This window comes from Lineus longissimus, chromosome 4 (assembly GCF_910592395.1).
Source record: "Lineus longissimus chromosome 4, tnLinLong1.2, whole genome shotgun sequence".
Taxonomy (NCBI): Eukaryota; Metazoa; Nemertea; class Pilidiophora; order Heteronemertea; family Lineidae; genus Lineus; species Lineus longissimus.
The window spans coordinates 20374702-20388798 of record NC_088311.1 but is presented as its reverse complement, the minus strand read 5'-3'; the positions used below and the strand labels follow the sequence as shown (position 1 = coordinate 20388798).

The window sequence follows — 14097 nt, the reverse complement described above, 5'->3', positions numbered from 1 at the left end:
TAGAAACTGTGATGGAACAATATGGTCGCATCTACAATTCATCATAGAATCTAAGATGTGAGACCCAATGTAGGTCGTGAGTGGTGGCTAATCGTCATTGATTCTATAAAGGACACATCATAGAAATTCTGTGACTGAAACATTTGCTTGCATGTCCACCTCGCATAATACATGTAGATTTTGGCCAAATCGACCTATGCATTGACCTATACATTGACCTACACGCATACTAGCATATGTATGGCATGTTGTTGAATACTATCTGTGGAAAATGCACTTAGTTGACCAGGTGTAATGGACAGCAAGCCCGCCCACTACCAACAGCATCATCATGCAATGCATCGGCATTGTCTTCCAGGTTTGATGGATTTTCTTACCGACAGGGCACGAAATCTTAGTGCTAGCATCAGCACATTTGTAGTTGTTAGTAGTAACGCTGTCCAGATATTGCGCTCCAGTCCCCTTCTTCACAAGTGCACAGATCGACACATACTTGTTACAGTCAGCAATAGGTAGCTTGATGCCATTTGCGGTTAGGGTATTGGGCGCAGCTGAAGCTCCAGGAGCCAACGTTTCCTTCAAGTCACCAGTCCCGGTGAGTGTGGCGGGGTAAGGACCATCCTTCGTAGCACCTGGGGTTGTTTCTAAATCAGCTTGGGCAAGGTAGATATCGATGGCGTAGTTATCATCAGGGCTGGTCGGCGCTCCGATCTGGTTACCAGCTCCGGCTGCAGCGTTGTTCTTGATTACGACTTCGAAGTTCGTCAAAGTTTCGGGCGTGTTCTTAACGAGCGTCGGAAAGTTTCCGGCATTGGGGTCGAAGGTTTCTACGATTATATCTGAAATCAGTGAACATGACGACATCTGAATCTAGCTAGTTCATTTAAACTGATAAACTGCACAGAAATGTCATATAAAACCAAACGTTTGTAAAATTCAAATTTCTGATTAAGAAATCAGAATCACTCAAAATACGTTTCCATTCAGTTCACATTTGCCTTTCTTTGCATTTATCGCATTTATCTGCAGAGTATTAAGCTATCGGACTGAACCTTATATGCTAGTAACTCCACCCTTTTGCCATTGCAGTATCCGTATCTGCAGGCTAAGGTATCAACCCGAGCTTCATCTAAATCAGATATGTCTTGCTCATCTGCGGAGTAAATTTGTCAGCCACACCCATATTCAAGGACCCTATCTGCGGAGTACGTTCATCATCTTCACTCTTATCCAGTTGTTTGAAGTTATCAACTTCACCCTTAGCTGCAGGGTAGGTTTAAGGAATTGATACCGAACTGGAGGTGTCGGTTGTCTCGGCTCCAAAATCGCGGGGTAGAGCTAAAATTTGGTAACCGGAAAAACGCCGACCGACCGACCGACCGACCTACTGACCCAAGGAGTTTCGTAGTTGAGTCTCAGGTCTCATAAGTCAATGTGATATATCCAATCCACGATAGCAGGTCATGTGAAATGAAATTGTAAACAAGCGCACGTGCGCTGTTCAAATGACAACAAATGCATGTTTCGCGTTGCAGTTCGTGCATTGCATCGGTCGAGACACTCGAGTAGAAAAACTACAGTGCATAGATTAGGCCTAAATCATGTTTTTATATCCACCAACCATGTAGACCAAGCATATCTTTAGAGTATCGTTATCAGTTCCTTACGGCGTGGGATCGTTTTCCCTGTATAATTGACTGAAGATGCTGTTGTCAGACATGTCGGACTCCATCACGTCCATTGCGCTGGGCACTACTCAGATACATGTGCTATAGAGAAGCGAAAGGGATACTGCATATGACGGTAGGTTGGCAGGTTGGCAGGTCGGTAGGTCGGTCGGTCGGTCGGTCGGTCGGTCGGCGTTTTTCCGGTTACCCTAAAATTTAGACCAAAATCGAGGCGTAGCCGAGGTTTTGGTCAACATTTTAGCTCCACCCGAGTACTTACACTATAAAACGCGGTTCGTTCCCAATCCAGGTATTTTAGAATTATCAACTTCACACTCAACTGCGAAGTAGGTTTATCAACTTCACCCTTATCTGCAGGGTAGATTTATCAACTTCACCCTTATCCGCAGAAGAAACTATCCGTATATATTGTGTATTGCAAACATATCTTTGTTGGCCATAAACTCGACCTTGTTGTCTTGAGTTAAACGGCTCCAGCTCCTGGTCGGTATCTCTGTTACGCTGTTGCTTTCGATTTCGAAATCATTTACAGAGCAACTTTCTACTTACCTGGATCACAAGATATCAACGCCTTTGCATCTTTGCAAGCACAGTTGTTGTTTGTGGGCGTATCAGTGTATGCAGTAGCTGTACCGGTGGTCCCCTTCTTGACACAGCCACAGAACCAGGTGTAACTGCTACAGGCCGTCGTGGGTAGAGTGCCTGTCGCCTCAAAGGTCAGTGAGCTAGAGGCAGAATTCCCATTCAGGCCGAAATCCAACGTTGGTGCAGTGCCACTTGCGGTAAGGGGCTGTTTCGTTGCCACGGCGGATTGATCGTCGTTGTCGGCGGTCGAAAAATAGAAATCAACCTCGTAGTTGTCTCCCCCAGCTGGTGTTGTTGCTTCAATAGGTCCTTCGTCGTCGTTTTTTATTATCAGGTCGAATCTTAAGATGACGGAGTTGCCTTTCACAGCGATGGGGTTCGCCGGTTGTGGTATGAAGTCAGCCGGCGGGAGAATGATATCTGTAGCGGAAAAAGTACGAGAACGTCTGATCTCGGACAAATGATCAACATAAACAGCAGGGGGGGGGAAGGGTTGTTACTTGGGGTTTATCCGAAACACAGAATAGTAATAGAGTCAATATCAATAGAAGATTGAACAGAAGAATGAGAATGACTTCTTTCGATATACACCTTCGTTGCGCTTGAATAAACTCTGTGTCTAAAACTTTGCGCTTGCTTCATAAATCTTAAATCCAGGTGACATCATATGATGAGTATCAACCTACCTATAGGACAGAAGGTCTTCGCCGTGGCATCAGCACATTTGTAGTTGTTGTTGGTAGTTTTGTCTTTATATTGCGCCCCTGTCCCTTTTTTCACGTGTGCACAGATCCACACGTACTTGGTACACTCTGCGATAGGAATCTCGATGCCAGTCGCGCTCATGGTCAGAAGCCCAGTTGAAGCTCCAGGAGCCAATGTTTCCTTCAAGTCGCCAGCCCCGGTGAGTGTGGCGGGGTAAGGACCATCCTTGATAGCAGATGGTGTGGTTTCTAAATTAGATTGGGCAAGATAGACATCAATGGCGTAGTTATCACCAGGGCTGCTGGGCGCTCCGATCTGGTTGCCGTCTCCGACTGCCGCATCGTTCTTGACCTTGAGAGTAAAGTCAGCCAGGTCGCCGCCGGGTGTGTAAATTGTGAATATTGGGAAGTTTCCAGCGTTAGGATTGAAGGTTTCTATGATTATATCTGAATTAAAAGAACTTGGTATTAAAGTTCGGTGTTGGTACATTTAGGTATTAACTCTACATGTATATAGTGTAAAAATACCAAGATGGACATTTTGCGACGTAAATCACACTATAGTCTCTAAGGAACAGAAGTTCAGCAGCAAAACTGGCGAAGAGTTGGCGGATATTCTTCTTGGTTCGCCCTTATCTGCATAATATCGCCTATTAAGTCAAGGGTACATAGTATAAGCGTGGTCCTTAGTGGCATTGTGCTGCCTATATCACAAGGGCGAGCTGCCAACGTCGCAGCGTTTAACGTCATTGCCTTAAGCAAGAACAGGAAAAGCTATGGCCCTGATCGTCATCCCCTTATGTACATAGTAAGCTACTGCGAAAACTGGTTTAGTACCGCCCTTATCTCTAAGGTCAGAGTTAAGCCACATTGAGTTCGCCCTTATACATGTTACAGGAAAAAACCTTTGCCACATTCATCATAGCTTTGCCACAATCGGCGTAGTATCGTGTTTATCTACCCATATGATAATAATTCGTCCGTAACCCAGTTATTTTGTAGGTAGGCTGCATATTGTGCTTAATTGCAGCGCAACCTTTTACTTACCTGGATCACAAGATATCAACGCCTTTGCATCTTTGCAAGCACAGTTGTTTGTGGGCGTATCAGTGTATGCAGTAGCTGTACCGGTGGTCCCCTTCTTGACACAGCCACAGAACCAGATGTAACTGCTACAGGCCGTCGTGGGTAGAGTGCCTGTCGCCTCAAAGGTCAGTGAGCTAGAGGCAGAATTCCCATTCAGGCCGAAATCCAACTTTGGTGCAGTGCCACTTGCGGTAAGGGGCTGTTTCGTTGCCACGGCGGATTGATCGTCGTTGTTGGCAGTCGAGAAATAGAAATCAACAGCGTAGTTCTCTCCCCCTAATGCTGTTGCTCCGATGGAGCCCGCGGCGTCGTTTTTTATTATCAGGTCGAATTTTAATATGACGGGGTTGCCTTTCACAGCGATGGGGTTCGCCGGTTGTGGTTTGAAGTCAGCCGGCGGGAGAATGAGATCTGTAGCGGAAAAAGTACGAGAACGTCTAACCTCGGACAAGAGATTGAACATCCAATACCAGGGGAAACATGTTGTTAATGGTGTGTCAGCCGGCGGGTAGGTTAGAGCTGATGGGAAAGAGTCCGGTCTCGCTTGTCAACAATTAGCTGAAGTTAAGTGACAGGGGTAAGGCCCTGCTAAAATAGGTTGTCTCCGCCCAATTGTCGGGAAAGACCCATCCCGATAAATCATTTGACTGACTGCAGAGAAAATAGGCGTCCTACCCACTAATTCTGGTATTAGCGGTCAAGGTCAATTGTGACCTTGAAAAGTTGGTCAAGTTCCTTGTTCTCACGACACAAGGATAATCAATTTGTGTTGACGCTTGAAATGTCCTTGGATAGAATGTAGAATGTCCGGGGAACAAAGGATACTATTATGCGCTTTAATCTCAGCTATCGACGGTCATGGCCTCTATGGAACCATATACCGTAGTCCACCAGAATACGATAGGGCCGGACACTTTTTCCAGGGGACACTTTATTGTCAAGGCAGAGGCGTATTGAGATGTGGGTAAGAAGCTTGACCCAAGTCATATAAAAGATCAACGACAACAAGAACTGCACCTTAACACAGGATTTCACGGTTCGCGCCTCTTAAGACCGTCTACTATTCACGCCCTCTATTCAGGTCAGGCATTTGGGTGGCATTTTCAATGAAAACATGGGTATTTCGAAATAATATAACGGTCAAGCGTGTATCTTTATCACAGGTCGTCAAAGACTTCTTCTTTTCTTCTTCTTCTTTTAAACTACTCTACTTCATTAATGAAGGTTGTGGCAGTTGGACAGTTTGCCCATGCACGGAGGGAAGGGTAAACGTGTTTTAAAAGTCGATGCAATGTCCAAATTAACAATTAACGTGTGGTAAATAGTTCATAATGACGTAAGTGGTGCTGGGGACATCATCGACGACACCTTGATACTTGTAGATATCTTGACAAGAAGGCCTGCACCCGTCAGGTGGGGTCCCAAATGAGGTTACTCTACTGCTATAGGGATCAACTGAAGGTTACAAAAATGCCAGCGGTGGCCCGACTTTTAACCTGAACCAAAAATACTACATCACCCCGATTTTATAGGAGGAATTGCTTCCCAGTAAGATCACCCATTCGGTAATCGTTCAACGTTTTGCTCTGCATCAGGCAATTCACAAAAAAATGATAGTCCATGCAGAGCACATTAAGGAGATCCTCAGTCTGCATGATTCGAGCCGGGGGCTTCGGTCTTCGGATAAAACTTGGCTTCTCCTCGTTCAAATAGTATATTCGAAACTGTTTCCTTGGAAATTTGGCTCCGAGGCTGTTTAACTCGCTTCCGTCGTCCGTTGATGCGTAGTCATATTGGCAGCGATATCTTTTAAAAACATCTAAAACTTAGCCTTTCAGCAGTCATTTACTATTTTCAACCAAAGACCGAAGCCCCCGGCTCGAATCATGCAGACTGAGGATCTCCTTAAGTCAATTTTTTTATTGATTTAACAAAGTCATCCTGGCTAACCATCTGATTTACGTCTCCGGATCTATTACAGCTTACATGTATGTCTGTATTAACGTTGCGTGATATTGTATCGCCACGTCGTCAGAAGAGTGTTCATGTAATCGCCACTTTTAAATGGCGACACAACGCAGAAGTGGCGATACGCGCAACGTTAGAAAGACGAAAGATTAGGTGGTTCAAAATTAGATCTACTTGTAATTTTGTTATATCGTCTACAACCGTACAGCTTAGGAAATTTTTATCATTGTGTAGCATTTAATACAATAAATTAGAGAGGTTGAGATCAGTCACTTGTCAAGGATCCTTTTACATTTACGTATACGGATCGAAATGTACACAGACCACATCTTCCTTATACAAAGTTTTATCCGTATATATACGTAAAAGGATCCGTGATAAGTTGCTGTTCACAACCTCCCTAATTTTATTAAGATTATCATCATATTTTAGAGCCGTATAGCATTGAGTCTAATAAAAGTGACCATAACTCTACCTTGTGTATTTGCCAACGGTACATTGGAGAACAGAAGGATGAATAACACAGCGCAAGGCAGCCGTGCATACCCTTTCTCCATGTTGAGTCAGTCCTTCCAGAAAAACTGGAGAAAATTGCAAAAAATCGAAAGTCCAGAGTAAGTGGTCTCGTAATCCAAACAGCTAATTTTCCGGAGTATCAAATCATCACAATGTCCCTGTTCAAGGTTTTACTTGAGAAGCTTTCACTGCGAAAAGTTGTGTAGGCCTATCGCTAATGATCAAATTTAAAATAACATAAATCAAGATCGTTTTATATAAAACCTTCGCGTGATGAGCTACAACACAAATGGCGCTATATATTGTCACCGTCGGAAGTAAATGACCAACTCGTTTTCGGAACTTGGCCACAGAACTGAAACTACCTGTGAGTGTGTAGGTTTAGGGTATGTTTCCATAGATGGACTAAGGGCCTCTACAACAGGGATTGAAGCTGCCCTCAAACTGGTGGCGTTTCATTCACCAGGCCGAAAGCATAAAACTTTTACATAAAATAGTTCCACATGACGCATTACGTCGATCAAAAAATAACATAGAGCACCTAGTTTTTGCCATGTCATCCCCAATAATAGCGCTGGGATAGTCGAACCATCCTCCAGACAGCTATCTTGAAATCAGCTCCACGCACGGGCATTACGGAGCAAATATATACTGTATTGAGCCGGAGTAGGCTAAATTGCGTTGGCCAGGAATTCCAGCCTTTTTTTGGAAAAATGATTTCCGTTCAAGGGCGTTTCACAATCGATTAAAATACTCCCCGAACAGATAACTTTTCACCGGCCTTTTGAACGGAGAAGTAATGTCCACAAGATGTATTTCTACAACGGGAAGCTTGAGTAAGTAAAAGAGGAAGAGTTACCAATACCGCTGCCGAACGTTCAAAATTGTGCTCGCCATACTTTGCTCTTGCCCTGGGTCTAGTCTCCAAGTGCAGAACGTCAATCTCGTTGGTGTGCAACAGTTTAATAGCTGTAAGTCAGAGGTTGCCAGGTGCCAGGTGTGTCTCAGGTTTCTAAAATGTAGGTCCCTATCCGTTTTTATACGCCCGCTCCGGAGCGTATTATGGTATGGCGCACGGTGTCCGTCTGTCCGTTAACTTTTCATTGTCCACGCGATTACTGAAATTCTACATCATATATTCACCAAACCTGGTTTGCAGGGCACTAGTATAGGCCCCAAGAAGCCTATTGATTTGGAGGTCAAAAGGTCAAAGGTCAAGGTCACGAACACCTGTTTCCATTTTCCACTTACCTGCTACTTCACACACTTTTCACCCTGACCAACCACCCTTTACTCTTATGGCGGGCGTATAATGTGATCGCTCTGCGTAGTTCTTGTTTTAACTTACATCTCCGCGCCCAAAATACATGGACATTTACTTTAGATATCAGAGGTATGCGGCTCGAAGTTGCCTTGTGTCGAAATAGATGTAATTGTATGATGAATCGATTTCGATTATCAGAACTTCAAAGCATGTTGTTAAGGTTCGCCCGGCCGCACAACACTCGCTTTCGTGTAAGGAATAAATTGCAGTGATATAAATTAGGCCGATAAGATTGATGTATCACCTTATCACCTTATAAAAATTAAATGAATTCGTTTCAATATACGACTGGTTCTTCGCACTTTTTACAGTGTGTACAAAGAATCGTGTCCGTCACTGATCCGGGTGATTGATTTAATTCGTGTCTTTCATAGTCGGTTTAAAAAAAACCGGTTTAAAACGCTTAAAAAATGCTGTATATATCATAAGCCTGCGCTTTGTCAAGAATTGCCTGTTTTTGGAGTGAGTTTCACTCTTAAAATTTATTAGTAAAACAACTATTTTGGTAGTTGCTATTGCACAACTTTGAAATTACAGTGGAACCTCCCTTAGCGGACACCTCTCTACTAAGGACAACCTCTCTATTGAGGACATTAGTTTTGGTCCCAAAGTGGTGGTTTCCATTCAATTTGACCTGTCTAATCAGGACACCTCTCTATTAAGGACAGCACTTTTCAGCCCTGAGGGTGTCCTTAATAGAGAGGTTCTACTGTAGTAAAACGCTGACCACTAATTAGTTGCTCCAACTAAAAAAGTAGTAAGAACAAGTCCGGACACTTTTTCCCCGAGGGCCATTTTCTTCCCTTACACCGGCAACGGCACCGGTAACGGCACTATAGCATTGGCTGTTGCGGTGACGATGAATGTCCCAAGGAGAGTGGACACTTGATTGGTAAGGTTGGTTGCGGATAAAATACGTTAAACCGGGGTTAACATAATATTGTACACTTTTTTACGTTATTTATATGTACGCTCAATAAAACGTATATGAAATTGCGACAAACGTAAAATGTTTTACTTTCAAAGTCCGGGTATAGGGAGTTTCGCAAACCCCCCCCCCCCCGAAACGTCCACGTGAACGCCTGTCCCATTGTTTGACTTGTCAGGAGGTCGAACAATGAGATAAGCGTTCACATTGGCGTTTCGGGGAGAATTTGCGAAAACTCCCCAATATTACCCTTTCGGCCCGCCATACATCGGGGGCAAAACATATACTGCCAAGGTTTAATTTACGATGGCTCGAAGTCATTCAACAAAATATTCAAAGTCATGTTTATCTTAACAATTATTTGGATATCTTTATTTATGCAAAATTATTAAACAGAATTTTTCAAATATTTACAAATATACAAAATAACGAAGGAACGGATATTTTTTAACACAGCCTTTTGTGGTGGATATCATGGTTCCACACACACCTCATTCAGACATCACGCGCATTCCTTATTACAAAACCATCAAAAAAAATTCTCAATACTGATATTAATACAATACAGCAAAGACATTTTTAAAGAAAATTGTCAAGCATTTCTCTCTTTTTCGGCAGCCCGCTGTGTTTTCTCCAAAGCTGTTTTCTAATTTCACTCCAGCGTCTCTAGCTAAAGTTTTAAACGTACAGAACATCATTCAAGAAATTTCGCTCTATAAATGTGTCTTGAGTGAAGAATGACCCGTGCATGAACTGATGGGCCCAGATTTCTTCGACGAGAACTCTTATCTCACTTGACCACCAATAATTAAATCTCGCTGTTGTTATACATGTCCGCCCTTGCCAAGGAAGCATGACTACGCATTGTAAGAACGCAATAGAATTGGTCCATGTTTTCTTTGTTCGTAGGGGCTTACGCCCGGTCACCTCAACATATATCAGCAGGGCCGTTTACAAGGTACCAAACCAAACGAGACCAGACCAGATAAGGTCACTTCACATCACATCGCCGCTCAGGATGTAAAGAATGACGAACATGTAAGACTCGTAATGAAGTAAACATCGAATCAGACCAGATCACATTCGTGCCCGCTTTCACGGCAGACCAATCTTGACCAATCCGGATCGACCAAGATCGGTCTGGTCCCGTGTAAACGGCCCTATAGTGATAGCATGGACTGGGAATATAGTTCCGTTAAAGAGCGCGTAGTGGAATTTCTTACATTGCGTAGTCTATACCACGTGAATCACTCACACTGACTATACTGGCGGAGATACTGTAACCGAGACCAAAAAGTCCGCATCTCGATCGAGTGAGCATTCACGGCCAAATCATGAAGGGACAAGAACCCGGCGGCGACCTCGTAGCCCGGGATAATTTTCCGGGGCTCTTTAAGTTGATACCACTTGATGGTAAATGACATGGAATAGGAAGACATAGAGATATACAAGCAGTAGTATACAAGATGCGGTTGAAAGAAAAACCAAATAGCCAATCAAGGAAAACCCCATCAATTAAATTCAATCGTTTCTACCACAAATAGCGGCGTGTTGTATCATACTCGCTACAACACTCAGCCTAACGAAGCGGCTGCCGTACAAACTGTATTTTGCCGGTACCCTATATAGAATTTACAAATAACCATGGTTCCTTCCCCCAAAATGAACGAGTACAAGTGCTGACGCTATTATGTCTATATCATAGAAATCATTGGCTTTAAGCGAGATCATTTTGCTGAGCGTCAGTCATATAGTTGGCTATAAACTATTTCATGCGAAAATGGCGCTCGGATATTTGGTGATTTCACTCAGAAAATGCAGCAGTTGAACAAATGTCATACATAATTCATCAAAATACTGCAAAAGACTTCCTAGCTCTATATGGCGTTTTGTTTGCAGTGCCATTTTCCTGTAAATGGGACTACTTCCTGTAAATGCTGACACCTCTTCCAAACGGTCTGATTAGGTTTTTGTGGTCGTATAAACGCAAAAACAATTGTTTGAAATATACTGATACAATATGTTTACATTTAGCAAAATGTTTACCGGGAAGAACCTGAATAAGTAAGCAGTTTTATCCTCAACCGAAATACCAGAAATCGCATGCTTGAATAAAAAGAAAGTCACCAGAACACTCGATTTTCAACTTGCAATCATCAATGCAGGTCATCCACTGCAGGGTCTTGTAATTAATTGAGTTTAAAAAGGAAAGGGATGTCTCAAATTCAAATGTTTCAGAAAAGATGTCTCATTTCCTTGTTCTCGAAAAAAGGGATAGAGACAGTCCACTCCAGAGCTATGCATAAAAATAAAATTAACGTAATTACATGTAACTGAGACATTGAACTACCTATCAAAACTCAGGAATAAGCTCTTGAAACAAAAACCAATTCGAAAAACTCTTTGATTACGGTAATGTGTAAGCCTTGTTTACCACATGCATATCAGCAGTTTTATGAAATACTTTTCAGAAAAAACAACAGTATTCAGTTCGTTCTTGGGATTTTTCTCCTGCACTACTCTCAAAATATCTTTACAAAAGAAAATAATCATCAAAAGCTGGTTCAGGCTTAACAACCGAGTCAACTATCCAGAATATCACAAATTATACATGTACATTTCAACTTGAAATGAACGCACAGCGAAAAACAAAAACGAAAACGAAATAAGGGTAATATCTGAGCATGAGTATGAAATATACAAACTTGCTCTATGATGCAGATGGCATTGGTGCATTAAACTTCAAGACAATCCTTCTACGCAAAGATTTCATCACCTTAATACACTTCGTTTTTTCATGGTCATATATCAATGGTTATCTTTAACTTAACGACCTTGACACTCAATGATTGGGAGAATATTTCGTCACTGCCTTCCATACCTCCCAAGTTACCATTCAAACTCTACATGTAGACCATACAGTCGTTCCGACCGGGAATGCCAAAAAAACCACCCCATACTAAGCATTCCTTGACCCTTAGTTTAAAGGAGGCCATTCCCACAGAGTCGTTTCTGGTCATGACTTACGATCTGTTGCAAGCGCCCATACCATCAACGGTAGGCCTATAGCTGAACAATTGGCTTGAGTCCGCCTGCTGAAATTGAGCGAAATTATTTGGACATCGGCCTTATATGGAGTGAAGAGTAATTGCTCTTCACTACATAAAAGATAATTCATTCATTTTACCCAACTCCAGATGACTTATTGGTATGTTTTGCACTCCCCGGTCTGTTCCAACTCATCGAATAATGCTCAGTTCTCGACAAACCAAGTCAAAGCAACTTCATCCCTGCAAACCTTTGCCTTCAGCACCCATTAAGACAAGGCATATAAAGCCACCTTCCTTTAGGTTAATCACAGCGATTGTCTTTCAGTTCATGCAAACCAGTCTACCTTGCGGAAAGCACCGAAAATGAACAAAATCCTTTATCAGAAATGTTAACTCTTCGTTCTTCTTTATCACATAGATACATGCGCATGTACAGCACAACGAAACTGGGCGTATTTTCTATCTACAAATTATATCGGACAGCAAGACCGGTTACAGTTCTTGCACTACATAATATTTCCACCATACTCTTAATCATTTCGTACAAAGATCCTTCATAAATTTTCACTTAGCCACTTAATTTTATGTCTCGCGTAAAATTGGTTCAGAGGCACTTTTCAATGATGCTGAAGACTTATCACGTCTGTGCCATTAACATCGAGCACACGAATATCAGTAAGTTCGCCCATGACGAGCGTCCAATGCTACTGTGCAAGTCCAAATTACATTTCCCCACGACTGGGATAAACACCGACCGAATCACACTCCATTCCTCTACGCATTCATAACCCTGCTTGCCTGATCATATCACTGCATGTTCACTTCCATTTAGTTCTCTATTATGTGAGTTTGAATTTTCGATAGCAGTCACAACAAAATCAAACAACAAAAGTTTCGCTCTAAACGAAAAAGTTCGGGTCATGGTTGAATAGTCATGACTTAACAACAGCAACTGTGCAATAGTCAGAATTGTCCGATTAAAGCGCTCCTTGTAAAAAAAAAATCACATTTTAATTTGAAAGAAATCATGAGCTTTGCTCTCTCAATGGGGTTTGTCATCTTCCAAAGCATTTTGTGATTGTCTGATGCATTTGAACACTGAAACAACGTCTTTACTGCCAACTAGAGCAAAAATGACAGGGCCAACTTTGGCTCCGGTTGACGTGACCCAGATTTTCCGTCCAATCAATGCAACTTGGGACAACCACTGACTGGTTACTTCATGACCCGCACTTCATCTCGCCCACATCTTAAAGGACTAGTTACACATCCATATCTGCACCATGTCAGAGGTATCTCTTTTCATATATCCTCGCCTTCTATGTCCAAGATATTCTTCAGCATGCCATAAGAATACACAAGTCTGTCCCGGATCACGTCATCGCAGCCGAGCTGAGTGATGTCCTCTAAGTAATACGTGGTCGCACGGCGGTTCTCGTCAATGAGGGTCAGCAGGTACTCTCCATCTATGGCAGTGGACATGATGATCTTGGTGTGGTCTTCGAAGAAGTTCACCTGAAAGAAATGGAATAAAACTTGTCAGGTAAAAGTCGAACAAAATCTAACAGAAGGAGCCACTTTTGCAATGCCCAATGCAATTTTCGTACCGGTGTAACATCTGTGGTTGTTCCCCATGTGTCATTGTTTCCAAACAATAGGCAGCTAGAGAGACCACGACTTTTCAATAGGGGGGATACACAGAAAAACTTGTCAATCTATTTTTGAGCGTTCCCAAACAATGAGGGGAAACACTCAAAAACAGAAACACTCAAAAACAGAAACACTCAAAAACATTACACCGGACCTTACAGTACTGCACTATCAATTACTACATCAGCATAATGACCTAGTCACGAACTGTCCCCATGACTTATTTAATTGTATTTACCATGCCGCAGTTGGTTTCGGAAGTTGTGATTTGAACCCCATTGTCAACACATCCTAGTTCAGTTAAACATGCGTGATGATGTAGAAGTAATCGCTATTAAGTGACATAGTTGAACCTAGTTAGGGAATAATTACTTTACATGTACAGCCGAAATGTCAAGTGTTTCCTGACAATTAGTAATCACATGTATTTAATTTCTCTGGACGACATTGACTAGTGAATTCAAATTGCATCGATGGGGAGACAGGCTTCCTAGCCTTGGTAGGCCATTATAGTCTAGGAGAAGCAAAACTCTGATACAAAACCCTGGAGTACATTGGAACCTAAAAGGTGCAATATGCTAGCCAACCTGTGTATGGA

General features: G+C 42.5%; 2 protein-coding genes across 8 annotated transcripts in view; both read right to left on the bottom strand.

Annotated features, from left to right (window-relative positions):
• The window catches only part of LOC135486599 (uncharacterized), a 39644-nt gene extending 32897 nt beyond the window's left edge, over nucleotides 1-6747 (bottom strand). Inside the window, exons 1-5 of one of the 2 annotated variants that reach the window (XM_064769530.1) lie at nucleotides 6507-6747; nucleotides 4025-4474; nucleotides 2960-3424; nucleotides 2238-2693; nucleotides 378-839 (exon numbers count right to left, since the gene is read on the bottom strand). In XM_064769530.1, coding sequence (XP_064625600.1) covers nucleotides 378-839; nucleotides 2238-2693; nucleotides 2960-3424; nucleotides 4025-4474; nucleotides 6507-6588 — 1915 coding nt within the window. In that variant the 5' untranslated portion in view covers nucleotides 6589-6747. The remainder of the gene's footprint in view (nucleotides 1-377; nucleotides 840-2237; nucleotides 2694-2959; nucleotides 3425-4024; nucleotides 4475-6506) is intronic. The other variant, XM_064769531.1, reaches the window with a different exon arrangement.
• A 2402-nt stretch (nucleotides 6748-9149) lies between these two features.
• Nucleotides 9150-14097, bottom strand: part of LOC135486593 (serine/threonine-protein kinase PLK1-like) — a 104068-nt gene continuing 99120 nt past the window's right edge. For all 6 annotated transcript variants that reach the window (XM_064769520.1, XM_064769523.1, XM_064769519.1 and 3 more), the window contains one exon: nucleotides 9150-13364. In XM_064769520.1, the coding sequence (XP_064625590.1) occupies nucleotides 13152-13364 (213 nt within the window). In that variant the 3' untranslated portion in view covers nucleotides 9150-13151. The remainder of the gene's footprint in view (nucleotides 13365-14097) is intronic.